The sequence below is a fragment of the Platalea leucorodia genome, assembly GCF_965183815.1.
Source record: "Platalea leucorodia genome assembly, chromosome: 2".
Classification (NCBI taxonomy): Eukaryota; Metazoa; Chordata; class Aves; order Pelecaniformes; family Threskiornithidae; genus Platalea; species Platalea leucorodia.
Genome location: NC_138824.1, coordinates 34,347,191 through 34,375,020, shown reverse-complemented (window position 1 = coordinate 34,375,020; position 27,830 = coordinate 34,347,191). Strand labels below are relative to the sequence as shown.

Here is a 27,830-nt window from a genome sequence, read left to right as displayed (position 1 = left end):
GTATAGAAAAAGTTATATTTACAGTTTTATTTAGCAGACTTAAAGAGCAAACAAGTTTAACACTGTTGTTGAAAAGTGTTTTTACCCAAAGTTGCCAAGATCTAATAAGTTACTGAACAGAAATATCTGACATAAGGCAATAATCCTGACCAGCCCATTAGATATCACCCCATCCCCAAAGAGCAGAGCTGATAAAGGCGGTAGAAAATTTAGACTGCGATTGACTCAATTTCCAAAAATTAGACAGAGATGATGAAAATAGGGTTCCACTCTTGAGTATATCTTTAACATCTGCAGATGAAGGAATTTCTAAAGCACGCAAAAATGCAAAGACAATTCCTGTTTCCAAGGGAACGTTCAGTGCTTTGAATCCAAGAATGCTATGTCCACACACAGTGGTCAGTACATGACTATGGCAACACATAGATGGTAAAAGATTAAAAATAGAATTAAAATTTTTTCCATTCCATGTCATCAGGAGGATTTACTTCTACCTTCCTTTTACCAACATCAGACCAGTTGGTACTCAGAACTGTGCCTCCAGACTCCATCTGCAATATAAGAGAAAGTTTGTTTAGTTTGCTAGAGGAATTCTAGTAATACAAAAGCCACATTTCTTAAGCAGATTAACAAATTCTGAAGAAAGGTGAAGAATTTAGCTTCATATAGAAGTAAGTTACACAGGAATTCTGTGTATATATAGAATAAAATTTGACAAAGCCATCATTCCGTAATCTTCAGCCCAACAATACTTTTTATCAGTACTGGACACAATGAGATGTTACTTCATTAACAAGAAGCTTTTTAAAGGTCAGTCAGGTTCTTGCATATGAGGGTTACAAATAAAAGGAACCAGATATAAACAATTAAAAGGAATTTGATCCTTTCACTCATGACAACTCTTCAAGCTCTAGATGAGCCAAAAAACTGTATTTCCTTTGATAACACTGATTGAAACAAAGAGACCAGTGACAAAGCACAAGCTTCACTGAGGCACAAACTTGGATTTAAAGAGTCACATTCATTAGTGTACAACATTGTAGCTTTCAGCGAGACTTGTCATATCAGTACCTCCAACAGAACCCCTGTCATTCATTATAGGCCCAAGGTTTGGTAGCTAGAGGCTTCCTGATTCACACAAAGCTTAGTAAATTGTGTTAGTGCGCAAAAGTTACGCATTTCTTCAGAGAAAAAGAGTGAAGACTTACAAACGATTTGTTCATGGCACGTTTCACTTCATCTGTACCATCTGAATAAATTTGCTGGAAGAGTTTATTTAAAGCAGCATCTCCTTCTAACTTCTCATTCTTCTCCTCTTCTTTGATTTCAACTACCAGTTTGTCCCAGTTCCTTGTATAGTGAGAGGATGATGGATATAAGTGCTGGGTATCTGAAAACAGAAGTGTTAGTTAACTGAGCATTTTCTCACGGCTTTTAGAGCAGCAGAGAACACGTACACATATATGTATCCAATGAATCAGAGATGATAATGGAACATGAATCTGAAAATGCAAATGGATTCTTCTTTACTGATACAAGCATTGCAGAAACAAAAATAAAGGAAACTAAGAAATGCTAGAGACTACGTTCAGCAGCTGCAAGAGTTTACTTTTAAGTAAACACAGTTACATAATTTAGTTATCCATCAACACAATCCTGGATAACAGCAACACAAATAATTAAAGTCAAAACAAGGCAGGAGATATTGGCTGACAGCAAGAAAAAAAAGCCAGCAGCCTAGAGTCATAGGAAAATTTGAGCTAAATTTCAAAAAATATCTGAAATCAATAAATCAGGAAATTCAAATTCTCTCAAAGATAGATCGTTAATGTCTTGAAAAACTGCAAAAGTATTACTTTCCAAGAGAGAAGTAAATAATAATTATTTAAGCAACAATAGAAGCATAACAATGCATAGAACTGCAAAACAGTGACCCAAACAGATAAGCCCAGAGGAATTAATGACAAGCATCTATTTTTAACAATCAATCAGATTAGTGGAAGTTATGACTAAATTTAATACCTAAGTTTTAGTGATGCCCTGCAAACTTTTTCTGTCAATTCTTGGCAGTAAAAACAAGACTACTAGGCTTTTCATTGTAAATATGAAGCTGTGATTTTTTTAACAATATTTAACACAAAAAATATTATTAATAACTGCAAGCAACTCCATACAAATAAACCATTTAACACTTAATAGTTCAGAGAACAAACCTGGTGTAAATTGCTTTAACTTAGGAGAATCTCCCTGCCCCTCCAGCTTCTCCCATCTTACAGCCTCCGGCTTCTTCATTTTTATCTCAACCTACAAAATACAAGACAAAGAACAAATTAATCCAGTTCTGCCAAATAGGCTTGAATTAGTCTGTGGCAGTAAGATCTTACTGTGGCAGTAAGAAAATAAACGTGTTTTTAGAAACAGAGTCTCTAAGATGAGACAATTTTTAACAAAAATTACCCACCTTACAAGATGAAGTTACGCGACTTCAAGTCACATGTCAACTAAGCTCTTATGTGGCTACATAGCTCTTGTATCAGACTTTTACCCTTTTGTTTAGTACCACTTACTTTCTTTTGCTTACTATTCTCTTGATTCTTTTTGTAAATTATGGTATGCCAAAAGTAATGATCGGTCTCAATGTCTCTACACTGCCAGGCACCAAGGTATTATCTTTCAAGTATCCCTTTCTTGCCAGTCAGCTCTAACAATTAAATAGTACTTTTGAAGGACTGCAAAATCCAACTTTATCTAGGTTTACATTTCATCCACCAAAAAATTTTGTACTTGATGTGTAGTGCACAAACCAGAGAAACACCCGGGGTCTATGCAGATCTTCCCACTGGAGAAATTCAGAAGCTGTATTCATTTGGCTCAGTGAACACACACTTCCATGGAGAAAAATGTCTAGTATTTGTTGACAAAACTGGCAATTAAAAATGGATATGGTTGCAATTATCATAGGAGAAACAAAATTAAGTGGAGTATGTCATGCCCTATTCACAACTACACATAATCCCGTTAGACAACCATATTGAAATGTTTTTTTTCGTAATTAACCTTATCCTTTGGTTACAAAGTTACAAAACAATGTCTGCAAAACAAGGAATGCCCAATGTCACTCCAAATGACAATTCACTTAAGAAAATGTCACAAAGTTCTTATGATGCTATTAATTAACCGAAATCAGTGCTTGCTAAACTTCAGCAGTTCCTTATACGGGAACAGCTCAGCAGAAGCGAGTTCTTAGTTCTACCTAAAGCCACTATAACCTGGGGATCCCTGCAGACCCAAGAACAAAGGCACCACTGTAAAAGCCAACCCTAGAGATCCTAACAGCCAGCTCCTTGCACAGCATCATGTTGATCTGAAATCTGAACTTTATTTAATCCATTCTTCAAATCAGTCACTGGTAAGCAACAGACTGAGATACCTTATAAAAATAAAGAAATGAGCTCATTTAAGTTTCAAAGCTTCCACGTTTGCAATCATGCTGCATTTTAAGAATCAGAATATTCAATGATGATTGCTCCTTTTAATTTTTTTTCCCCCTGGGGAAGCTACCATTTCCCTAGACAAGTTTACTTATTTTTCACCACTAACTTGTACTAAATGAGAACAGAAAGTTTAAGACATGAGGCATGGAATGCCCTTCAAGGCAAGGGAGAGTTTCAGTAAGTTTGTAAATCCAACACCCACATGTATTTGACTTCCCACTCCCCACGTCTGTTGGATTTCCAATGTTTTTAACAACTTCACAAGTCACAAATTAAGCATCAGGGTATCAGTTTTTAAAATAGTGAAAGTCACAGAACCAAAAAAAAAAAAAAAAACCCAAAAAAAAACAACCAACCAAACAAAAAAACTGTATTACTCTAGTTGCTCAACCTACTGTCCCTAAAGAAATCCCGTAGTCCACAGTTGAATATTGCAATCTGTAAGGACGCAGAGATTTCTGTTGAAACTATGCAGAAGCAGCATTCAAACTGTGCCAACGATTAAGTCTTCAGTAAAACTAAAGAAGTCAGCAAAGGTTCCTTCACTGGACTCTTCTAAAAACCCTTTGGAAATTACAACCTTAAAGTTCATTTTTGAACACCTACACTCATAACTCTAATGCTCTGTGATTAGCTTAAGGAAGCCAAAATATTTGTATATCTACCTATAAGACAAACAAGCAGTTCCATGAGTGCCAGAAGTAGTAAGGCTGCGTTTTTGGTTTTTTTTATCCAATGGATTTGGATCTTGTGAGTCAAACATTTAAGTTAATTAGCCACTTACAAAGGCACTAATTAGTTACAACTGAAACATGAATATTAATGTAAAACAACTTGTCTCTCGTCTGCTTCCTATATAACTCTTCTGAACCTGAGGAAAGTGTATTATCAATTCAGTTGCACATTTAAGTTGAGGAGGCCTTAATTTTAAGTTTTTATACTCTGCTTATCAGTGTATCCCCCCATATGATCTATTAAAAAAAAAAAAGAGAGAGTAAATGCTTGATACTGAGACTACTCAACGCTATACCTCTTCAATTTCTTTTGTTTGTTTCTTCCTTCGCTATCTCCTCTTACCCTTACACTTCAGGCTTTCCATCATTATCTTTCAGCATCTCCAATACAGACTATTTCATCCACACCAAGAATGACCTCTAACGCAGCATAATGCCTGATGTGAGATATTAAACATGGACTTTTTTCTTCTCAGAATACGACCCTCCTCAAATAACCCTTACAAAGACCTCTGGCTATTCATCAGAGTAATCTGCCCATGCACACAAAGCAGAAAAAAAAGGAAGAGCTTTACTTTTGCTGCTCCAATAATCCCCCTCTCCTTTTTTAATCTGCTAGTTCTTACATTGGGGTCTTACACTAATTCTTACATAGGGTCTAGAGCACAAGTCTTATGAGGAGCAGCTGAGGGAGCTGGGGTTGTTTAGTCTGGAGAAGAGGAGGCTGGGGGGAGACCTTATTGCTCTCTGCAACTACCTGAAAGGAGGTTGTAGCGAGGTGAGGGTCGGTCTCTTCTCCCAAGTAACAAGCGATAGGACGAGAGGAAATGGCCTCAAGCTGCACCAGGGGAAGTTTAAGTTGGATATTAGGAAAAACTTCTTCACCGAAAGGGCAGTCAGGCACTGGAACAGGCTGCCCAGGGAAGTGGTTGAGTCTCCATCCCTGGAGGTATTTAAAAGACGGGTAGACGTGGTGCTTAGGGACATGGTTTAGTGGTGGACTTGGCAGTGCTAGGTTAACGGTTGGACTCGATCTTAAAGGTCTTCTCCAACCTGAACGATTCTGTGATTCTATGATTTTCCTCTCTGAAACTGTCCCTAAGCTGGTACTACATGACAAACATCCCTAAGGAAAAGGAAATGCTGCAAACTAATTCCCAGTGTAAGATGCAGATTCCTTAAATCTAAGCCATTTCAACCCTGCCAAGCTAGAAGCACAGACAGCTGAAGAATTGAGACAGAATGTAGTTATGACATGTTTAAACCTCTACTCCATCCACTTCAATTGAAGTTACTGATTAGGCAAAGTGGCAGGCAGGAGCAAAACCAGGGAAATCATTAGCTGTAAACCATTATTCAACCACATTTTCCAAAAATATAAAGCTATAAAATTCTGCTTGTGAAGGCACATATTTCTTCAACTTGAGAGCTTTATTTGATCTAAGGAGAAACAACTTTTTGAGTCCCAATTATGTGCACAAACGGCAATAAATGCATTTTAATGAACATTTTAAAGCAGATACTGATAGCTGTCACACAGACAAGTAACATATCATTACGGACGTGTTACATCTAACACGTAAGTACCGTTAGCTTTTTCCTGTCTTTTGAAAAAAAATTCAGTACTTCAGGCAAGGGAAATACATCAACACTTCGCCAACTACTTTGATTTAACATTTATATTTCATAAAATGTAAGCCTGTGTGCCTCATGCCAACTTTAGAATAAAAGACAGGAAAATTTCATTGCAAATTAAATGGTTTGCATGCCACTTAAGGACAAGCCTAATTCCTCAGCCTCTCCTTGTAGTTCATGCCGTGCAGCCACCTGACCATCTCTGCAGCCCTCCACTAGGACGTGCTCCACTACATTAGTGCCCTTCTTGCATCGGGAAGCCCAAAACTGGACACAGTACTCCAGACGTATGAGAAGTTCCAACGCAGAAATAATCCACTTTCTGTTGTAATTTTTAAATTCCTGGTATTTGGGGCTCAAAGTGAGCAAAGCAAAAAGGAAAATAAACATGAAATTTCGACAGAGTAATTCATGCACTACTTGTTTGAAATACTGTCTTGAGAGAAACCAACCCATCTGAGAAGAGGGTCAAACAGGGGATTCATCATCTAGGGAAAAAAAAAATCTGCAGTGAAAGGATACAGAGAAGTTTCCACTCACAGAATTTTCTAGTCATAAAAGTAATCGATTTTTTTAAAACCTATCAGAGATTTAGACAAGTTTGTTTACAGCTTAATCCAAGTGCTAGCTATCAGAAAAGATGCCACGAAGTTAACTCTCAGAAGCTATTCTAAACTCTTTCATTTGTAGTATAAGAACACAAAACCCCCCTTACTTTAAGATAATTGGCATAAAAGAGCATTTCATCTAGTTTTAAGAAAGAATATCTCCCCTTAGCTACAGATAAGCACAACGCTAGTTAGCCAACATTAATTTTCTAGGTAGAAGCTTACTGTTAAAAAGCCCAAACCTTTGATGAACTAGATTTCACTTGACCTTATGTTCCAGGACAGATATTGCCAGTTTAACTCAGAAACATTAAAAAAGGGAAAGAATTTTTATCTTCCTCCCTAAAAGAAGATTCTGGTGTACACTGACAAGTTACAAGAATTTTTTTCCAATTTCTACTGTGTTTTATATTTTACAGTCCATGCTAAGGGAAAGTTCACTTACCACTGGCAAATTTGTGTCAAGCTGTGATCAGATGGATGAAGGAAATCAGAACTGGCAAAGCTTAAGCAGTAGTTCAGCCATTAATTTTGAGATGCATCAAAAAATACCCTTTTAAATTCTGATGTTTTGCTATGTTAAACACATGAAAATGAGAATTCAGGGTTTCCAATCAACAACTTAGTTATTTACTGAACTACTGACTGCTTTGTTCAAATTGTAAATTTTAAGTGTTTAGAGATGATTTTGCAATCTTCTCATGTATTTTGTTACCTAAATTTAAGGGTAGCGCCAAATAGCACTACCTTATAAAAATGTATGACCTATTCAAATTTATGTTTAAGATCATATGCACATACCATTTTGGTATACTAGTTATTCAAAGGCCTTGTATACATTGGTTATACGCTGAATTCCAATATCTTTGGTCTACAACTTTAAACAAAATATACCGAGATGAAAATAACTCTACAATGTTATCACAAATAAATGATAAGTAATTTATTCTGTAGTGAATATATTGCAACAGAAGGGATTTATAGCTGGCACCTTTCAGTTTCTTTGCCAGCTATGTACTATGGAGAACTGAGTACAAAAAGGCCAAAGTTTCCACCTCATTGATATTACATAGCAGCCACTTGTTAAAGTTTTGAATTTTAGAGAAAGAGCTAGCAATACAGATCATTTAGGTATCCTAAAGCTCTTTGTCACTGCACCCTCAATGTAAACCATTGCTATTCCAATAGTTCTTAAATCCATCTTCCCTTAAGACAAAGGAAAACTATGCAAAGAAAAACCCTTATGCATAGTTTTCCTTTATGCATTTATATAAAGCACAGGCACTGACTTATACGCTTGTTTAAAATATAGTTCTCAGAGTATTAACAAGCTTAAATCTGCCCCACACCCAGCTGCATTCATAAAGAAGAAAAAAAAAAATCAAACTTATTTTGAGCCAAGTAAATATGCCAATCATTGGGAAGGTCTCTTTATGGTCTAGCCAGGAAATTGCTCCAACTAGCCCTACCTAAAAGATGCAAGAAATTTCAGAAAAGTATCCAACTCATATCTTAAATATCACTTTATAATTTACAGAAAATGCTCAAGAATATATATGGGAGATATGAATCTGCATGAAAGCCTCACAGAGAAAACAAGTACATGAGAGCAAGGAAGTCTGCATTCAAGTGTCTGCAAGCAATTTAATGAAAATATCCAAAATGAGAAAGTATCTTTTAAGGATCGGACTGCAACGGTAAGAACCAACTTCAGTTAAAATAAATCTGTTCCTCCATTTATCTATTTGTGTACATTTGCCTCTGAATAGAGGCTCTGACGACAGTCCAAGAGTGTGTGAAACAGTTTCACTCTTTGCCTTTTCCTTTACATTTAGCAACAGGCATCGGTGTGCTTTTCCAGTAAGCTGCACAGAGTATTTCAGGGTTTGCAAGGCAAAATGTTGGTTTGAGGAAAAGAAACATTCCACTGATGCACACTACCATATTCTTGGCATGAAGCTGTTAAGAGTGTGCTTCTACCTCAGACATCTCTATTAAGTAACAAATGTCAACTGTGAAAGAGGCTGACGATTTCTAACACCTCCCCTATTTGCAGCACAACTTTGATCTCTAATTAAAGAACAGTTCTGGGGTAAAGAAACCATTTTTTATCACTTTTTCAAATGGCTCTAAATTGCTGCAAGTCATTGCTTGCAAAAAGCCCAAACCACTAAAAACTGAAAACCCACAGTAATTGTCCCCACACTATTTGTAGATGCAAGAGCAGAGGGGAACAAAAAGAGAAAGCACTAGCTCAAGTTTCCTTCAAGTTCATAAGCACACGTGCTAAAAGCACATACTCATCCTCACTCTCCTCTTCTACGTCTAAGGAGAAGAAAACCCTGAGCATCACCTAGAACACAACAGAAGACCTAGAGAAGCTGCTCAGGTTACACAGGTTTCCAACAGAACATGGCAGAATATTCCCCTGGGATCCCAAATACACTGATTGATAGAGTGAGCAGGACAGGGAAAAGAAAGCAAGGCTGGCTGTGCACAAAGGACTGTTTCAGAACATTAGAAATCCTTACACGATTTGTGCATTTCTACTTTCCTGCCATATTTTTGGGACAGAGACAGACCAGCTAGTTTTGTCTTAAGCATATTTAGTCACTCATTTTAAGATTTTATGCATTTTTCCTTTTATGAAGGGAGTACGATGATATTACGCACACTGAGCTACAGGGTAACTGCACACAGGTGACTTCCAAAGAGCAAACTTGGTCCAGCCTTTACATTTTGGCTCCCTCTTCTGGAAAGAAGTAAAAAAACCAAATAGCACCACTAAAGGGTACTTCTGTCAAATGCTGAATGCAACATGCAGTTTTCAGTGTGGCAGTTTTTCCCCCACTTCACCTGACACCTGAACACAACTGAGGATGACTACCAAAATACACAAAATCCTACCTATTGTGTACAAAGTCATGCTACATACAAAGACCAGATCAGCTTCCATTTGTAAGACACAAATCTCAAATTTATATGGTGCTTTTTGGAGCTGCTGTTACTTTTTGCTTGATCAGATCCCTACAGTCAGACACCTTTGACAGATAACCAATAACATCAATTGATTTAGTTATGATCTATCAACTATGCTGTTCACGCACAAGAAAAAAATGCTATGCATATATAGCAACTCCCTCAAGAGAAGGGCTTAATACAGTTGTATTCAGAATTTTCTCATATGGACATTAAGTTGAGGCCTTAGATCAGAATCATATGCTGAACACCACCGAGTAAGTAACTCGTGACTAATTGCGAACAGGAACCATAATCAACTCAAAGCTGAATTTGCAAGTAGTGATATCTATTAAATAGCAAATAAACTTCTGAATTAGGTAAAGAAATGGCTCCAAGCATGGCAGTAATACATACAGCCACTATTAAAGGCAGTCTGTATCATCTGCAAAACTGTTGACAATTAGAGAATATACGATACTAGGATGCATAAAGAAAGAGATGAAGATTTTATCTCAAAACTGGACTTTACCCACCCATTATGCTGTTCTTGAGTCGGCATCAAGTGTTTTACCTCTTCTAGCTCACAGCTTGAAGTCACAAGTCTGCAGATTATGAACACTAATTTAGTTCTGCTCATACAGAAACCATTCAAACATCTCCAAACATCTATCTATGCTACCTCTGTACCATTTGCTAGTTCTGTTCTTTTCCAAACAGAGACTCCGTATCTCAGAACTAGACATAGCATGGATTTATTGAAAGGTATAATTTCTATTTCATTGGTAGGAAAGAAACAATTCTTAAGGTATCAGCTGCATTTTTCACCACTGTTAACATTCCCTGAAAGAACCAATCCGAGAGTCTGTAAGTTCTGTCTGCTCTTTGCAGTTATTTTAGAATTTGTAATTCTGCAAATACAATTAAGGCTATTTTCTCCCTGAATTTGCATCTTTACCTTTATCCCTTTCTGTTTGTCAAGGGATGCTGAATTTCAAGCAGTACTGAGAAATCCCTCTCCAGCTTCTCTTAGTTACAGAAATACATAGGATTTTTCTATTATCTGACGGTTCTGTTGTTTCATCCTCTATCCATTACATTTATTAGTTTTATGAAGTTCATGGGAAATCCAAACTATCCACCACATAACCTGCCCATACATTCCACTCTGTTTCCTCATGTATTCCCTCATATAACTGGAAAAGACCAGACTCTTCGTTGCCCTGTGAAGACTACACGATGCCAATGGCAACGTGGCTCACACATTCAAAGCTGCAATACAAAATAAAGCAGTGTGAACACATGCAGTTATTCTTACCTGAAATTATTAATCCATATGAACAGATCTGCTCCTATCCCATGAAAACACAATTTCTTTAGGAGTGTGTAGTAAAAAGTTCATATAATTGGGAAGATAATGAGATTATGTCTTTCCTTCCAGGTCCTTACAAAAGGACTTCATGTAAATGGTACAGAATTATTTGTAAAGGGTTTGAGAAGTTCTAAGTAATAAGATAGTTTATTCAAAGTAATAACTGCTTATTTTCCGTACTGCTCATAAGAACAAAGTACATGCATGGAACTTATGAAAAGAAATCTGAATTTCTAGTATTCAAACACTAAGGCCGCACCATTCCGTTAAAGCGCTTAATGTTTTTCAAAGTAGAATATTCTAAGCCTTTAAAGAAGTCCTTGCATGCGTATGCTTTTAAGTTTTTTCTTCAGCCAGACTCCATCTGCTGGTCAGAACAGGCATTAGCTGGGGCATCATTTAAACTGTATTCCTTCACTGTGCCTACGCAGATGTCCTTAGACTATTCTTTTCTGCAAGAGGAAGAACATGTTGAAGCACTGACTTCTGCTGTTAGAACACCTTCTGTGTTCTCTCTTATCCCATTTTGTCTCAAAAGTATTCTCTCATAATTATATAGGAACAGTAACATTTGGAAACAAGTGCAAAATATTTACAAATTAGACACTGCCTGAACATAACTAAAGCTTTCATACCACTTTAGGAACCTCAATCTAAACCAGGCTCTAGACTACTAGAGATTATTCCCGAGATTAACCCGGGCTAGAGATGGTAGCATAGAAAGGCAAAGTGAAGTTCATTTCAACTGTGCTCAGCAGCATCCAGATGCTTCATGAAAGTCATGGTAAACTTCAAGACAAATGAAAAGTGTAATATAAGCTAGATAGGAACGTAAAGCAAACAGGACTTCACAGTTACTCCTCGACAAGGTCCATGCCCATTCCACTCCAATTTATGTAAATACTAACGGACTAGCAGATTTTCTACATCCTTTGAGCACTCTGCTTATCTCCCACAGCGTAAGAGCTCGTGTGACCCAGTCATAAACTGCCCAGCTTCCTCAGCGCGAGGAGTAGAAAAATGAGACCAACTTTCTATCGCAATCCTCTCATGTCATCTTGAAGTCCCTCTTCCCTGAAATGATGCAAGAACTATTACAGGTACCTTTCTGAGAAGGGAACAGGTAAAACAGAACACGAGAACACAAAGGAATTTCCGAAAGCTCTGCAGAACCACTGCTGAAATACAAGAAAAGAACCAACAATACATTCCTGCTTCAGAGATTCAGGCTTGGCTCTATGGACAAAGCATATGTCTGTCTATGTGTTATACCAGCAATATATGCTATGCCAGACCACAGTCAGTTTCTTATTTTTCTATAACTGTAACATAGAAGAAACTAAATGCTGAAACAGCAGCTTTCTCTCTCATGCCATGCAATTTTCAAGGGTCTCCAAGCAAGTACTACTTCCAGGAACAGTGTGGAATACACCCTCTTGAAAAGCCAAGAACAATTAACCTTATGGCTAATTTTTACCAGCAAGAAAAGGTCACAAAAGGGTAAAGAATTATTTCAACACTGAAATCCTCGAAGTCTGACTTTTTATTTCTTGGGCACACAAAGGTAACAATGCCAGGCAACATTGGCTTCTAAAAGTTTAGTAAAAATGTGTTCATACTTTCCTAATACCTGAATTCTAAGTGCAAAGACCAGTCTTCTTTCTACAGCAACAAGTAAAAGCATCCTCAACATAACTGTCATTTGCACTTCAGTAAGCACCATCTTATTACTATTTCTGATATTTGCACAAGTTTAGAAAGCCACCCACTGGCTGAAAGGCATCCTGAAGAAAGAAAAAGCAATTCTATATGAAAAGCAAGGTATTATGACTGTTGCAGAGAGACGAGACAATAGAGCAGAAACATTTTCAACGTCAGGAACAGTCAAAGAAATAATTTACACTTTAAGAAGCTTACCTTTGTTGAAAGCACTTTAAATGTACTTTGCTCTGGCACTATAGAATGAAGAAGAACAAGCTTTAAGTTGTAGTCTTCACCTGATGGAAGTCTCACTGATGCATTCATCTGTTAACAGTTGAAAACACATCTCTGGTCATCTTTGAGAGCAGATTTCCATTTCCAAGTAAAGGATTGTCATTTGGCACCAAGATTAAGTGATTAAATTAATGACCCTTCACTAGGGCACTTAAAGCATCAGGCGTCAGAATTTCAGACGACGCCATTACACTACTGCATTATTGAACAAGGTGTTTCTACAGTACACTAGAAAATGAACAGGAGATTTCAATTCTTAGCCAGCAAGTACTCAAAAAGCCTATTATCTTGTCAGCTTGATCTGCATTCTCTGAAGAAAGAATTATATGGCAAATGAAGTATCAACACATTAATAATGGAATATGAAAACAATTTGCAACTTCCCTTCTAATACATGCAAACTACATGGCAAGCACTCACACGATTTTAACAATCTAAAGCAGAGAGTAACAACCAGGTACTTCTGGTAGTTCGCAAAGTAGCAACTTAGTGGAGAACAAGAACCTAACTCTTCAGTATTCTCAGCTAAATTAAACATGAACATTATCGGTACCACATATGGTATTACAGTAAAGAGATTGCTGCACTTCCTTTAAATATATATTTTGCTGCCATTAACAATTTTAGTAATGCCCAAGCTAAGAAAAACCCACCCACCAACATTCATTCTTTTTCTGTAATTGTCTTAAAGCAAGATATTACTCATTCATACCTATTTTTAGAATACTTTGCCTCTATCCATTCCCACTCCAGATGCATCCATACTCAAACGTCCAGTTCACTTCCTCCCCCACCCCTCCAAACACACAGGCAGTTGAAAAACAGATGTTCCCTTTGCAGAACATACACTACACTATCACTTGTGTATAAATCCTATGGACGCTGCTGTGGCAAGGTTCACTTGATTGAGCATACCCATATCTACAGCATAGCTGTACATAAAAACCTCAGACAGAAGACCTCTTGTACCATTTTTTCATGCTATTGCAGCAGGTAACGTTCATCGGTTTAATTGCTACATCTTAGGGAATCCAGGGATGTGTATCAATAACTAATACAAATTACCTCTTTCTCCGAGAACTGCACACTGACATCATCCTTCTGCGCATTCTTGATCATTACAGTCACAATTACTTGAGATTCTGTTTGGTACCAGTCATATCTAAAAAAAGAAAAAAAAAAAGAAAGAAAAAAAAAAAGAGAGAGAGTTTAAAACTGACTGCAAAGGGATGTACAGAACAATACCAAAAGCTGGAACAGTACATTGTGTAGTTTCACGGGGGAGAGAAGACATACAAAATTAGATTTCTTCCCCTTCCTCTAACAGAGCAGCTGCAGAACTGACAAGATAAGTAGCTAAAGAACAAAGAATGATTTTTAATCAAGAAGCATAAGAAAATTAGGTCACTTTCTTAAGCAATTCATAATATTGTTTGCCTTCTATAAATCAAATGGCACTTTTAGTTCAGGGTCTTAAAAGCCTCTCAGAAACATTACCTATACTAGGCACAATGGGGCAGTCTTTGAATTAAGCTCAGCCCAAGAACTAGAAACAGAAGCCAGAACGCTTACTCCATTCCCCACTCTCCCAGTGAGGCATAATCTCCTGAAAGTACAATTCAGTCTGAACAAAAGCGAGGACACTGTTTGAGAAACATTTCACTTAGACTGCCATGTTTTAAAGTTACCGAAAAAGAATTTCTACAGTCATTATCTTGCTGCTCCAATCCTGAAGTCAAAGAACAGTTATATGTCAATTATTTTAATTCTCACAGTAAAGCTAAAGTCAACTTACTTGATCTTTGGTGGCAGAGGCTGCTGCTGTGTATTCTAGTTGAAGCACATTCCATTGGAAAGAAAATTACATCAGTGTAAGTGAAAATAGACCACAAAGTACTTTTCAAAGACACAAATAATCTTCATACTGACTGCTCCCCTTTTCTTCATTTATGTATGTGCAATAACTTACAGGTGAAGCTCTTCACTGTTCTGCTAGCCATTTCTGCCAGATTAAGAATTAAAAAGTTTCCATTTACATTAAATATGTCAGTCTAACTTAGAATATATTGGTCAGACATTTTCTAATTAGCAGTAAGCTCAGCTTTAACTCATTTCTTCCTGGATAAGAAGTATACCTGAAAGACACACAGTGGCTATGTTGCTAATCTAGGAGTCATGAAGGAAACCTGCAACAGCTCTGAGAACTTAGGGTGTAACTATTAAACATAAAAACCTTTTAACTGTAAGATTTGTCTTTACATACACCCACCACGTTTTCTGTACGCTTTCCTCCTCTATCCTATTCTTAAAATGTAAAAAATGGAAGTAACTATGAAAGAGGGAGCAGAACATCCAAGGCAAATTCCCATTTTTGTCTCAAAAAAAAAAGGGGGGGAGTGTCAATTTCAACATTTTTTTCTGAAGATTTCCAATTTAAAAAAAAAAAAAAAAAAAAAAAGAAAAAAGGCAACTGAAAGCTGAACGAGTTACGGCAGAAAAAAAGTCCACACAAACCACTTGCAAGCTACTGGAAAAAAGTTACTTCCTAGCAGTCACAAGCAAGTTAGTATTGACAAGATGAGCTGCTTAATTTGTAGAATTAGCCACAGACTGCAAGCAACAAAGTTAACGTTTACTTTAATGAGCGCACAGTAATTGCCAGATTTGTATGCCATTCCTAAGAGTTTTCAGGGTTCAAATTTTGCAACCTCGGTCTCAAATAAAAGAACACATGTTTAGAAGAAAAGTTAAATCCTTCAGAACTGCATGCAATAGAAAAGATAATTTTTAAAGCCTGGAAGTTGTAAGAAGCCAGTGAAGCCTAAAAGTATGCTCTAGCTTAACAAAGAAATCAAAACAGGAAACATGTTAAGAAAAACACCTTACCACTTCTGTCTGTGATGCTGCAGAAAGAAAAAAGTTGTACTTTCAGAAAAAGACATATTGAACTTACAAGGCATATACTTATTCTAGCTTTCTTCAGTTAGTCCAGACATTCTGCATTTGTTCCAGTCTCAACAGTAGAAAAGCTAAAAACATGCCAGTTCTACCTCTAGTATTTTCCTTTTATGACACTCTACTTTTTAATCAGACTTCAATCAGCAACTTGTGCAAAGGAACAGCTGTAATATGAAGCATGTTCTGATTAACAGAAGGAACAAACTTTCCATTACTTTCCTTGTTTATCAGAAACCTATACGGCCCTTTTTTAATGAAAGCAACATCACGACAAACAGAAGTTTTAAAAAAATTACTTCCCATGAGTCTGTACTAGGTTTATCATCCATCCATAGGAACAGCACAAAGTTCTCATCAAATCTATATCTCATGCTAGACAAACATCATTGCGGAATGAGAGGGAAATCTGGCAGAAAAATTCACTTATATGACTTTAAATATACTGTAATACTTGGATCTCAACTATATCTCAGTATTTCCTCTTCTAAATATTTTTTCCTAAAATATTTCAGATTAAGTATGTTTGAAAAGTAACAAAACTTTCCCTTTGCTTCTTTATAACGCATGCTGCTAAAAAAAGATAAAGATTAATAAAAGAAGAATATTAAGTTGGAATTAAGAAATCAGAAGTTTTGGGGTTGTTTGTTTGTTTTCTTTTTTTTTTTCCTGGAGTATCAGAAAATTAAGATAATGGCTCAAAAAAGAAAAGACAAGGATGAATATTCAAGATAAAACAGGACAACTGAGTTGAACGAGAAAAAACACTGCAAAAAGTAATTATGACATTAGAGAAAAATGTGTATTATAACCTCTTTCCTTGAGACAGCAGAAAAAGTTGTCACCCAAGATAACTCTCTGCAAATAAGACCGTGCACACCAATCACTAATCTAATTTCTCCAAATAAAAATAAAACTGGCAAAAATGTATCATGAAGCAGAAACTTGTTCATTCCTATACAACACAAAAAGGTTCTCCTCTATTTGGTTTTCAGTCAACAAGGTGACATGAACTTGTATTATTTCTACTGCCCCATCCTCCAGTGTGCACCACGAAGAGGGAGGAAGCCACAACAAATGAAGGAAAAAACTACATCAGTTATTCTATTACATTACAAGCGCAGTGGATGAATTCATCGCTGGGGGTGTCACTTTGTAGGAAGGTATGAAAGGAAACTACACTCACTGACTACCACGGATAAGGCACCAGAGCAACAATTAGCACCTGACTAAAGCACTCTCCGCATGGAATCAGAGTAAAATCCCCAAATTTCCACCCCTCTTTCCAACTTTACATTCTGTAAGACCTGAAAGCTGATTTTGATGCTGTTTTTAACAAAGCAAGTTGACACATGCTTCCAGAGTTAAAATTAGCTAGCAGCTGTATATAAGAGTTAAAATTAATTATGATTGTCTGAACTTTAAATAGGTATTCCTCTGTCACAGCTAATTATTACATTAAACACCCAATATTAATGTTCCTCTAAACCTTTCAGGTATAGAAGTGTTCAGGATGTATACTCCGAGAGAAACAAGAGATAGGAAAAAGTGACTTTTTTTAAACAAAAATTTATTTTGTTCTAAGTAAGAGATATGCTGTAAATCTTTGAAAAACATGACACAGCTTCAAAGCACAGGGCATATCAAATCCCGTATCAAGTAAATGTGGTTTCTCTTACCGTTTAGTGTTTCCTCACATCTTTTAATCCAAACAGTAAAGGTATCATCTACATCTAGAAGAGATCAAACACAGTAACATTAAAACTCTTCAAGCACTACATGTATTGCATAAAGAACAATTCCTCACAACTGCCAACTGGAACAAATTAATCCCAAACTCACATCAATTAACTAAAACATGGTATTATTGCCTAGTGTCTTCTTGTAGCCTGTCATTCCAGTTAAGCTGTAAGTATTTTTATACAACTCTACTATTTAACTTTGTTATATTTAATTAACTTCAAATTAATTTGTAGGACACTAGATTTTGTCTGAACTGACCCAAATACACTATTGCTTTCCAGTCTGCTCAACCTCTGTATAACTGTTTGGAAAGCAAGAAGTACAGTTTTACACATTTTTCTATTATTCTTAAAATTATTTTTGCAAACACTCAGTCACATTCTTCCTGTCTAGATAAACATCAGGAGAGATGGTCTGTTCTGAGGACAACCCAAAGTTGCACAAGTTTTCACAAACATCAAGTATTTTCTCCTGGTGGTTTCACACAAACTTTACAAACACATCTGAAGTTTCACGGTTGTTAGGAATACATAAATGCCAATTCCACTCTATGAATCAAAATCACAGAAAGTTTAGTAAGGCCTTAATATTCTACCGAGCAAGCTCCCCAGATAGAAATGAATTCACTGGAAATTAGCTCAAAAGGTAGTAGCGCAATGACAGAGTAATCATCTTATTTCAACAAGATTCCCAGAAAAATCTTTCACAGTCAGGAAAGTAAAAAAGTGGCAACGTTACTGACCAACTACTAGGACTAACTAAACTTTTTATCTTTTTACAATAGAGAATTCACACTGAGGGAGTTCACACAGCCAACTATCCAGCAGAGGGCTTGAAGAAGCTCGACAAAAGCCTTCCCAGCAGACATGCATATAACACCAAGTGTGACTCCACTGCAGGTATGCAAAGTATTCACCCCAACCCCTTCAAATATAAAACCTACATAAATTTTACGGTGTGCCTGAGGTCTTAAAATTGCTACCCCACTTCTCAAGCCTTTCCTCTTCCCTTTTCTTCTGCCATCCCCACCAGTCACCTTAAAAGGTATATAAATTTTAAACTACATAACATTCATGTAACCTCTCAGTTGCTGTTAGGAAAAGATAAAAATGCAAATAATAATGTGGCTGTCTTGACATTACAATACCATCAATCACTGATTGGAGTTTTCTATATTCCTAGCAAATCCTGAAAAGAAGACACCTACTTTCAGATAGAATTCTCCAAAATTAACTGTCAGAGGGTTATGTTGGGGGATCCAAGGGCTGACTTCAATTACCTAATGTACACTTAAGGTATTCAGATGACTGACTGCGGACTTTCCTCAGAAGTACGTGGGGAAAGGAAGGGAGGCAAAGGACCCAAGATGCAGCAAAGTAGGCTCTGATTAGATAAGGAAAATTCTTTACTAAAAGAGTGGTCAAACACTGGAGCAGGTTGCCCAAAGAGGCTGTGGATTCTTCAGCCTTGCAGATACTTGGAAATCAACAGTAGAAGGACCTGAGCAAACACATGCAAGTTCAAAGTGAATACTGCTTTTGGCCAGGGCATAGAATTAGATGAGCTCCAGAGCTCCCCTGCAACCTAAATCAATCTATAATTTTAAAACTTAGCATCCATACCCTAAAAAGACTTCCAAGTCTTGCAGCCAGGAACAAAGTTTATTAATCAAAAGGGAAATTAGTTCAGGAGTCTAAGCAAAGAGAAACTGAGTCAAGTCTCCACTGATCCAGCCTCTGACTTTCAGCAGCAGGTGAGGAATTCTCTTTTTAACTATGGCCTATGACAAGACTGCTATGCTTTAAAAACCAGGTCCAGTGTTATCTGCCCTGTTTTCCTAGAAAATCCCCCTCACCAACCACTGCCTCTTTCCCTGCATCCCAGCACATTTTTTAATTTGAGGCAAAAGACATTTTTTTGGTGCTCTACAATTGCATTATCCTCCTAAAGAACTTACCAACAACTTCTGTTAATAACTTCCTAGTTTAGAAAACCTAACTGGGTCCTTGCGTACTGAAAATCTACTAACTCTTAGAATACAAGAAAAGTACCTACTAAGATGTTTCTTTAAAAAGTTGACACATTCCACCTTTACTAAATTCATTAGGTAGTCACAGAAAAAAACCAAGAAAATTAGAGTATAATTGTCCTAAATCCACATAACATACCGAAGAGTAACAGATCACACTGCTTTTTCAATCTAAGGCAAATTAATGAACTCCAAAAATCCACATGCATCTAGTCTCATGGTTGAGTCAAAGAAATCTTGCTTCCTAATGTTATTTTATAAAATAAAGAAACATTGCACATTCAACAATTCATCACGTCAAGCCCTATTTAGATATCACTGTAGGTGGGCAATGGGAAGCTTGCTGTAGAACCCCAGGGCCTGTCAGTCCTACCAGTAATGAGCACAAGTAGGAAGCTCATCCTTGTTAGCGTTCCAGATTAAGATTTAAAACAGCCCTTACATCAGCAAGGAACAGAAACGTGTACCGGTGTACTTCTGCCCCCTTGCGTGGCAAAGAAACCAGCCTTGCCAGCAAGGAATTCCCCGCCACAGCAAACCTCCCTGAGGCAGGAGCAGCTGAAGTCTTCTTTCTTTATCACCTGCTTAGCGGTATGTGGCAAATTTTCCCTCTGCGCTTTGTTCGTTTTGCACTAGCTGCATTTAACTGGAAGTTGATTACTTTGCCAAAATGCTAATGTTCACTATTGTTTTCACCTGGGATCCATCAAACATTCCACGGAACTGCAAAGGCAAATTCTGTTACTGACATAAACTTGCCAGCAAATTAGGTAATATATGGAAGAGAATCAACTAAAAATCTGTATTTTTAAAAAGGCCTTCAGGAGATTCCTCATCTCACAGCAGGTCACAGAATTTTGTCACAAGAGATGGGAAGCACAGCGGAAGCAATCTTCAGATGAGAGAGTAATCAGGAAGGACCGGGAAGCTTCAGAAACACTTCAACCGGGTAAGCAGCAAAACAATGGCAAATTAAATTCAAACAGGTAGAAGTCTAGCACAACCTTTTCCTGTGTTGAATTGCTTTATTTCAGGGATTCTGAATTAGCTAAGAGGGTCCTGGTATTCACTGACTTATCTAAAAAGATATCTGCAGCTCTGTGTGTTGTTGCACCCTACAACATAAGCAGGATGTGAGGTTAAACAGAATGAAAAAAGTGATGCTCTGGCCTGAGGAAAGTTTGTGTATAATCTGTATTTTGAATAACTCCAACTGACAAACTAGAAAGGTGACAAAAACCATGCAGATGAAAAGCTGCAAATTCATAGTGGTTCCTTAGGGTGGGGCAAGAATATGAAAAAATATAGATTAATCATTCAATTAAATTCAGGAGTTAGGAGTTCGGAGAGGCATGAAAAGTTACCTATCAAGTAAGGAAAGCTACAGAAGTCACTGGAAGGAATCACTTCCTTTCACGGGAAGATACTAGATAGAGAACTTGGCTAGACTGCAGAGTTTTTCTAGTCTTTCTAGCGTACAAACCAGTGGAGACTACCTAGTTATCCAAACTACCAAAACTGAAAGAACTTTAGGAAATTTCTTATATTTTAACTCCTATTCCAGAGCAGCCTAAGCTGACAACTAACAGTTGCTGCAATTCCACCACATCCCCCTTCCATGACCATTACCACTGCCTCAACACTGCTTTGCTGCTTCACTTCTGTTGGCTTCAGCATTCAGACCCTTCATCGCTCCATTTCAACACATTAATCTAGGGGGAAAATACTTGGAAAATAGTAGCTTTCTGCAGGCTTAATGCACTGAAAGAAGAGGCTAAACAAACACAAGAGTGGGAGGGAGCACAATTACTTGCCAGCAAGCACGCTCCCAATGAAACTCCAGTTTTAGATCAGAGAAACAGATTGCTTATTTGGGAGAGGCAAAGCAATTACATTTTTGCTAAACCTTCAGTCCCAGCCACTGTTAACAGATAAGCTAACATACTATAAAGATCCGAGACCATGACAATGCTTATCAGGTTAGTGCACTGTGCTCTGTGTAATCTTTCAAGGTGCTTTTCTTACCATTTTCTTCTGCTATTGGGAAGGAGGGAACAGAATGAGGAGAGGGTTTTGCTTTGAACAGGGTATAGGAGGGAAGAGAAAGGAGTTACAACCATCTTGCAACTGCTGTGTTGTATGCTTCCCAATGCCTTCTACCAAAGCCTTCTGTATTGAACTACTCCTTTCCTGCTTCTAGAAGAAATACAGATTTCTAAAAAAGGCTCTAATTCTCCCCAAACTAAAACGTGCAAATCCAGCCAGGAAGCCAACAGCTTAAGAAAAAAGATAGATAGAAAACACGCTTCTGTAATTAAGTGATATCTAATGTGAGGTAAAAATCCATTTTGTCCATTTGAATACCCATCAAGTTGCATGTTCTTTCTAAAGACCAGTCTATCAAATGGTTTAACACCTAAGAAACTCCAACTATGTATAAGGAGCCTGTTCTGTTCAGAAACGTTTCTACGACACATAATGCCACAGCATTGCGACCACTTATTCATAAGACCTCCAGGAAGCAGGATAACACCCTCCCATTTTATAAAGCAAAAAAAAAAAAAAAAAAAAAAAAAAAAAAAAAATTAAAATCATCTAGTACTTGCTAAGAATTTTCATACACATTTTTAAGCAGTTTTACACTTTCATGCAGTGATTGCACAAACCTTCCCAAAAGCCAGACCTCTAAAGTCAGGTACCTAACTCATTAGCCTTTTCTTTTTTTAAAAAAAAAAAAAAAAAAAAAAGCAAGCCTTACTAACACATTAAAAAAAGGTTTTTTCTCATTAGTAAAGGAGTGCTGTGCACTCAAGAAATTTTAATACTTACTGTCCAACCTCTGTCCCTCTCTGAAAGACTCTAAAGCAGATGCATAGTTTTTAATATGATATTCACCTAACCTGATGTGAACAAAGAAAAAGACAAGGAAACAGTAATTACTTTTAAATCTAATCCACATTCTGAAGATCACAATATCCTTAGTTTACACACTATATTGGTTAAAATTACACATGTTAAGAATTTAAACTGCCCAAGAGGTGTGTTTTTGAAATGGCTAGAATGTTAAGATAGTCACCCCAAACTCAATTGCTTCTTATAACCACAGCTTTATTATGGATGAGTTATAAGCAGTATAAGTTCATTCATTCGTAGTGTTGCAAAAAGTTTGTACAGAGCCATAATCTGAACACTAGTATTGGTCTACAGATTATCACAATACTCCCAAAGCACAATATATGATACATACCCTTTTCTAAGGAGCGCTACAGCATTACTGGGGTTGAGTTCTAGGGACTTCTTTGCATCTGTAACCGCATCTGTTGGAGATGAGTTTAAGGGTGAGAACATAATAACGTGTTATAAAATGCAGTGAACTGCGAGTCTTTCAATAGTGAAAATTTTTTAAGGTGTACTATGTTAGTTTTCTTAGCTTGCACACAAATCACACTGTTTGAATTAAATCTAGCCACAACTGCTATGGATGAACCATCTTTAGTTATTCAGTTAATCTTTTTCCCAAGCATTACTCAGTTATCACATTCCTACCACGACAGGATTCAGTCTCTGCCAAAAACATAAAGATGGAAGATGCTTACAACACGAAGTTTAAAATCTGCCTAAGAAGTCTGCTTAAAAAAAAAAAAAGCTGCCAAGATAATACTAGGCTAAAATAAAATGGAAAGCTGGGACTGCAGAGTACCCAATTCATTGGAAGTTTTTCAGAAACAAATCAAAGACAAAGAAAACTATAAAATTATACCCTAACTGTAGCTGTAGAAGCAGCATATTAAGTTACAGATAACACTTTCTGTTATTACTGTATTTGGCTGCAGATTGAAGACATCTTCTGTAAAGAATGTGTCATAATACACTTGTAAGAGGATTCTGTGTTGTCTGAAGATGTTACCAGCATATTTCTGTAGAAGAATATGAGCATAAGCTCGTTGACAATAATATTCAGCATCATCTGGATTCTTCTCCAAAGCTGCTGTCAGTTCCTGTAAAGACACATAGAAAAACATGAAATAGCACCTCGAAAGCCCCCATAAAAATACAATACCAAACTCTGTCAAATCAGAGACATTTCAGGAGAAAAATATCTTGAACCGGCATGAATGTTTACCTGTTGCCCAGTTCTAATTCACAAAGCTTAAACATCAGAGCTTGAAGTACAAGGAACCTGCCAATTATAACAAATTCAAGGAGCCTGTTTCTTACTGAGAAGGAAACGGGACTTTCAAATGCCTTAAACATGACGTCTGATGCACAGGTGATGCTCTATATTCCAAAGACCTTCCTGCAATTCTTGACATATTTATATACAGGCCTGCTGGATTTGAGGAAGCACTGCTGTATCAAGAATTTGGAAATCAAAATGCAGTATGCCAAAACACTGCTGTGGGGATAACATGCTCAAAGCATTGTACACGTAATGAAACATACCACATTACATGGTATTATTGAGCATAGGAGATTGTTCCGATTTATGCTGAGCACAAAAGCAGGAGAACCAAAGACTTATGCAGCACAGGGCTCGCAGGAAATATTGTTGCACCACGGAAATAAGCATAAAGCAGCCCCTTGTGAGGGGAATCACTGGGTATACAGATTGAAACAATTATATTATGCTCGCTATGAGAAAAGTTTATGACTTCTGCACAACAGAATAAAATCACAATGACTCGATGCACACACCTGGAAAGAGCATCTCCAATTCTCCCCTTATTAGTGAGATAAGTTCTTCTCTTTGCTAGAAGACTGTAGGTCTTCCAAAGCCACTACAGTACATCGCTAAGTACAGTAACTCTCTTTGCTAAGTTGACTGGACTCCTACTCAGAATTTAGCAAGCATGAGGGTGGCTAAGATACAGGCTTCAAACCTGCATGAATATTAGTACAGTACAGCTGCCAAAACACTGTCCCACCAAGCCAGAGAAAAAGAGCAGAAGGACCTGCCTCAGTTTTAATTCAGATCGGTACCTTGTTCTGTTTCACAGCTGTCACATAAAATGCTTACACCAACTAGGAATTAAGTGGCCACAACAGCTTCTTTTAGCAGTAGCACCTTATCAGCATAAGGTACAAACAGGTATAGCATACAACTCTAAAACCTTCGGGGTCTCTAAAGAAAGTGGCAGTCAGTAGACAGCTGTACCAAGCAATACTTGATCAAATTATACAGATGCCCCTGTAAGATTTAAAGCCATGCAAAAGCAGATATTACAGAAATACTCATGGCTATAGGTATTCCACATGGGAGGAACATGAGGTAACGCACATATTAAAATAGGCGCATATTATGCTGAGAGATGAAGTACAGCTTTTGATCCTCAAAACCAAGCAGGGTCTGACTCTGACACTGAACATTACAGGCACTTCACAAGCAGAGTCACTTCTGTGACAGATCACCTCTCACTCCAAACATAATTTCCTGTGATTTATGCTGATGACAGAAGCACCGATTAGAACCAGTGCACAACACAGGAACGGATTTGCCTACAGAACTAGCCCTCACCCCAGGAAAGCAAAAAAAAAAAAAAAGAAAACCCAAGCCCAAGCATCTTGACAGCGTGAAACTCATCTCTTCGTTGGCTTTTTGTCAGTAAGTTGTCACATCGCATTCAGACGCACACACACCCCAAAAGAAGTTACTCCTATAACACAGCTATTTGAGAAGACAGCCAAGTAGCAGCTGGGAAATACTCAACTAGGGCTGGGAACTCCAGATCATGGACATCAGCAAGTTACTTAGAACAAGCTTAGACCTTGTCCTCACAAACACTCAGGTATGTGCTTTCTACATATTTTTACTCTAAACACCCTTACCATGCAACCAGGTTGCAAATCTATTTCTAAATACATTGCGACCTTTCAAGTCCCTCCATGCTCATGATAAGGGTTTTTGTGAATTAAAGATGCTTTCGGTCTCCTGAATCATTCATGCCTGAATTTCAGAGGGTCACCACCCTTGCTTCTCGTTTGGCAAACCACCTCACCAAAACAAGGTCAATGAATGTTTGTTTCAGCAGTTACAGCTTTAACATACAGTTCTGATTCTCTCCTAAATCATCAAGGCTCACACTGCAGAGCATTTTATAAATAAAAGCAAATAGAAAACATCCTTACTCCACACAGTAAACTATTTTTTTCAACTTAAAATGATAAAGTCATTAATGAGTTCACAGCTTTATCATTCAGACAGTATTTAAAGATGGATGATGACCTTTCAGTTGTATCAGATCCAGGTGCAGAAAGCCAAAGCATGCTCTCCGGGAGTTAAAGGAATCAAAAGTCCTGGGGACACAGTGCAGAAATGCCATGCCAACTGGACACAAGTCTAGTCATGTGTGGAAGCATTACAGAGCACCATTTATAGGGTATCACATCCCAGACTAGAAATATTAAGTACGTGAGCTAAAAGGCCACGCCTAAGATCATGCAAACATAGTACACTACCTGTAGATCCAAGCTTCCAAGTCAGCAAAATGCTACACCGCACTATGGGACTTAGCAGTTCAGAGATGATTGAGCACAATCTGCCCACTCAATTCAGTACTTTTAAAAAAAGGCTATAAAAATGACACTAGTATTACTGTATCAGACATTAAATAATGCCTATAGAATGTGTTACATATTGTTTTGAAATACTGAATGTACAAAGAACTGAAATATAACCTAGAAAAGCAAAGCAACTATGTTAATACAGAGAAAAAAAAAAACAACAAACACAAAAACAAATGCATATTCTGATAGTATTCTTTAATACTTTCAAGGACCTTTTGGTGTTGGGGTTTTTTGGTTTGTTTGTTGGTTGGGGTTTTTTTCCCCACAATGGGAAACTTACCTTTTATTTTTTTAGATCTTAAATTAGTTTTACCATGCCAAATAGATTTGCAAATTGCTTTTTAGATGTCATTTATCTTCTGAAAAAACTTTTACAAGCTACTGCCTAAACCCCAAAAAACTGTAAAATTTAGCTTCACCATTATGGAAAGATAATTCAGCATCACCTTATGCTTCTGCCACCTACTCTATTCAAGCAGAACTAACCATTTACATCCTCTCCCCTTCCAAGTATGTTAAATAGAAATATTTATCCACTCTCCAGTTCTGTCTTCTCAGTAACCCTCTGTTTTAAGTAAAAATAACCTTTGAAAGCACAGTAATACATGTTAATGGGTAACATCGTAGGATCAGAACAGGCCAGGTTGGAAGGGACCTCGGAAGATCATCTGGTCCAACCTTTCGTGGGAAAGGGAGCCCAGATGAGGTCACCTAGCATCCTGTCCAGTCGTGTCTTGAAAACCTCCAGTGATGAGGACTCTACCACGTCCCTGGGGGGGTTGTTCCAGTGAATGATTGTTCTCACTGTAAAAAATTTATTTCTTATGTCAAGATGAAATGAAAAATCAGTTCTCGTCCCCACAAAATATAGAAAGAGGGAAAAAACAGATCAAGGCAAAATAAAAACTAATCAAGGTTGAACACATTTCTCCAATAAGCCTGGGGCTTTTTTAACCCCAAATCGCAACCGACTGAGTTATTTGAACTACCATCTACCTACACGGAAGAGAAAGTTGGTTTGTTGGTTTGGGTTTTTCCCCCTTCTCTGCAGCACAGGTAGCACAAGCACGCTGACAGAGCTGCGCTGGACCCCCCTGCGGCCAGGCCCCCCAGGCGGGAGGGTTCCCGGGGAAGCTCTGCCGGCCCCCCGCTCGCTTCAGCCGTTCCCCTCGCCCCCACCAGCGGCCCGGCGCGCCGCCAGCCCCGGCTCCCGGCCCCCACGGCTCGGCAGCCCGGCAAACTTCGGACACCCGGGGGGCAAGGCCAGGCCAGGCCCGCCCAGCCCCCGGCCCTCACCTGCGCCGCTGCCCCCGGGTCCCGGTCGACGTCCCCGTCCGAGAACCTGCCGAGGAAACACAAGGGCGTAAGGGGGCGAGGCGGGGGCGGGCGGAAGGGACGCGGGCGGGGAGGCAGGGGCGGCGGGGAAGGGGGCTCACCGCGGAGGAGCCGCGCCCGCCGCCGCCGCCGCCGCCATGCCGCCCGCCGCCCCCGGGAAACTTCTGGAGCCGCGGAGGCACCCGCGCAACAAACCCCAAGGCCGCAGCCGCGCAAGGCTTGACGGGAGGCGGAGGGGCCAACCGGCCCCGCAAGCTCCGCCCGCGCCTCCCCGGGCGAGGCGGGGCGGCCGTGGCCACCGAGGCGAGCGCGCCTCCTCCCCCTGCCATAGAGCCGGCGGACCGGCCCTGCCAGAGCGGCCCGCAGGCCCTTTCCGCCCGCCTCTTCCTCCCCCGGCGGCGCTGAGGG

The 27,830-nt window shown here is 38.4% G+C and overlaps 1 protein-coding gene across 2 annotated transcripts; it reads right to left on the bottom strand.

The window, feature by feature from the left end:
- On the bottom strand, positions 1-27,830 carry SUGT1 (SGT1 homolog, MIS12 kinetochore complex assembly cochaperone). 2 transcript variants are annotated; one of them, XM_082304712.1, is made up of 13 exons: positions 27,618-27,830; positions 27,384-27,429; positions 23,431-23,521; positions 22,771-22,840; positions 22,353-22,423; positions 17,431-17,484; positions 15,683-15,699; positions 14,592-14,626; positions 13,862-13,958; positions 12,719-12,826; positions 2,214-2,304; positions 1,209-1,390; positions 1-551 (listed from the first exon to the last, which is right to left on the bottom strand). In XM_082304712.1, the coding sequence occupies exons 1-13, from the start codon at positions 27,749-27,751 to the stop codon at positions 450-452; spliced, it is 1,098 nt and encodes a 365-aa protein (XP_082160838.1). In that variant the 5' UTR covers positions 27,752-27,830; the 3' UTR covers positions 1-449. The 2 variants fall into 2 exon arrangements, with proteins under 2 accessions (XP_082160838.1, XP_082160839.1); XM_082304713.1 differs by having other exon boundaries at positions 2-551; positions 27,524-27,639.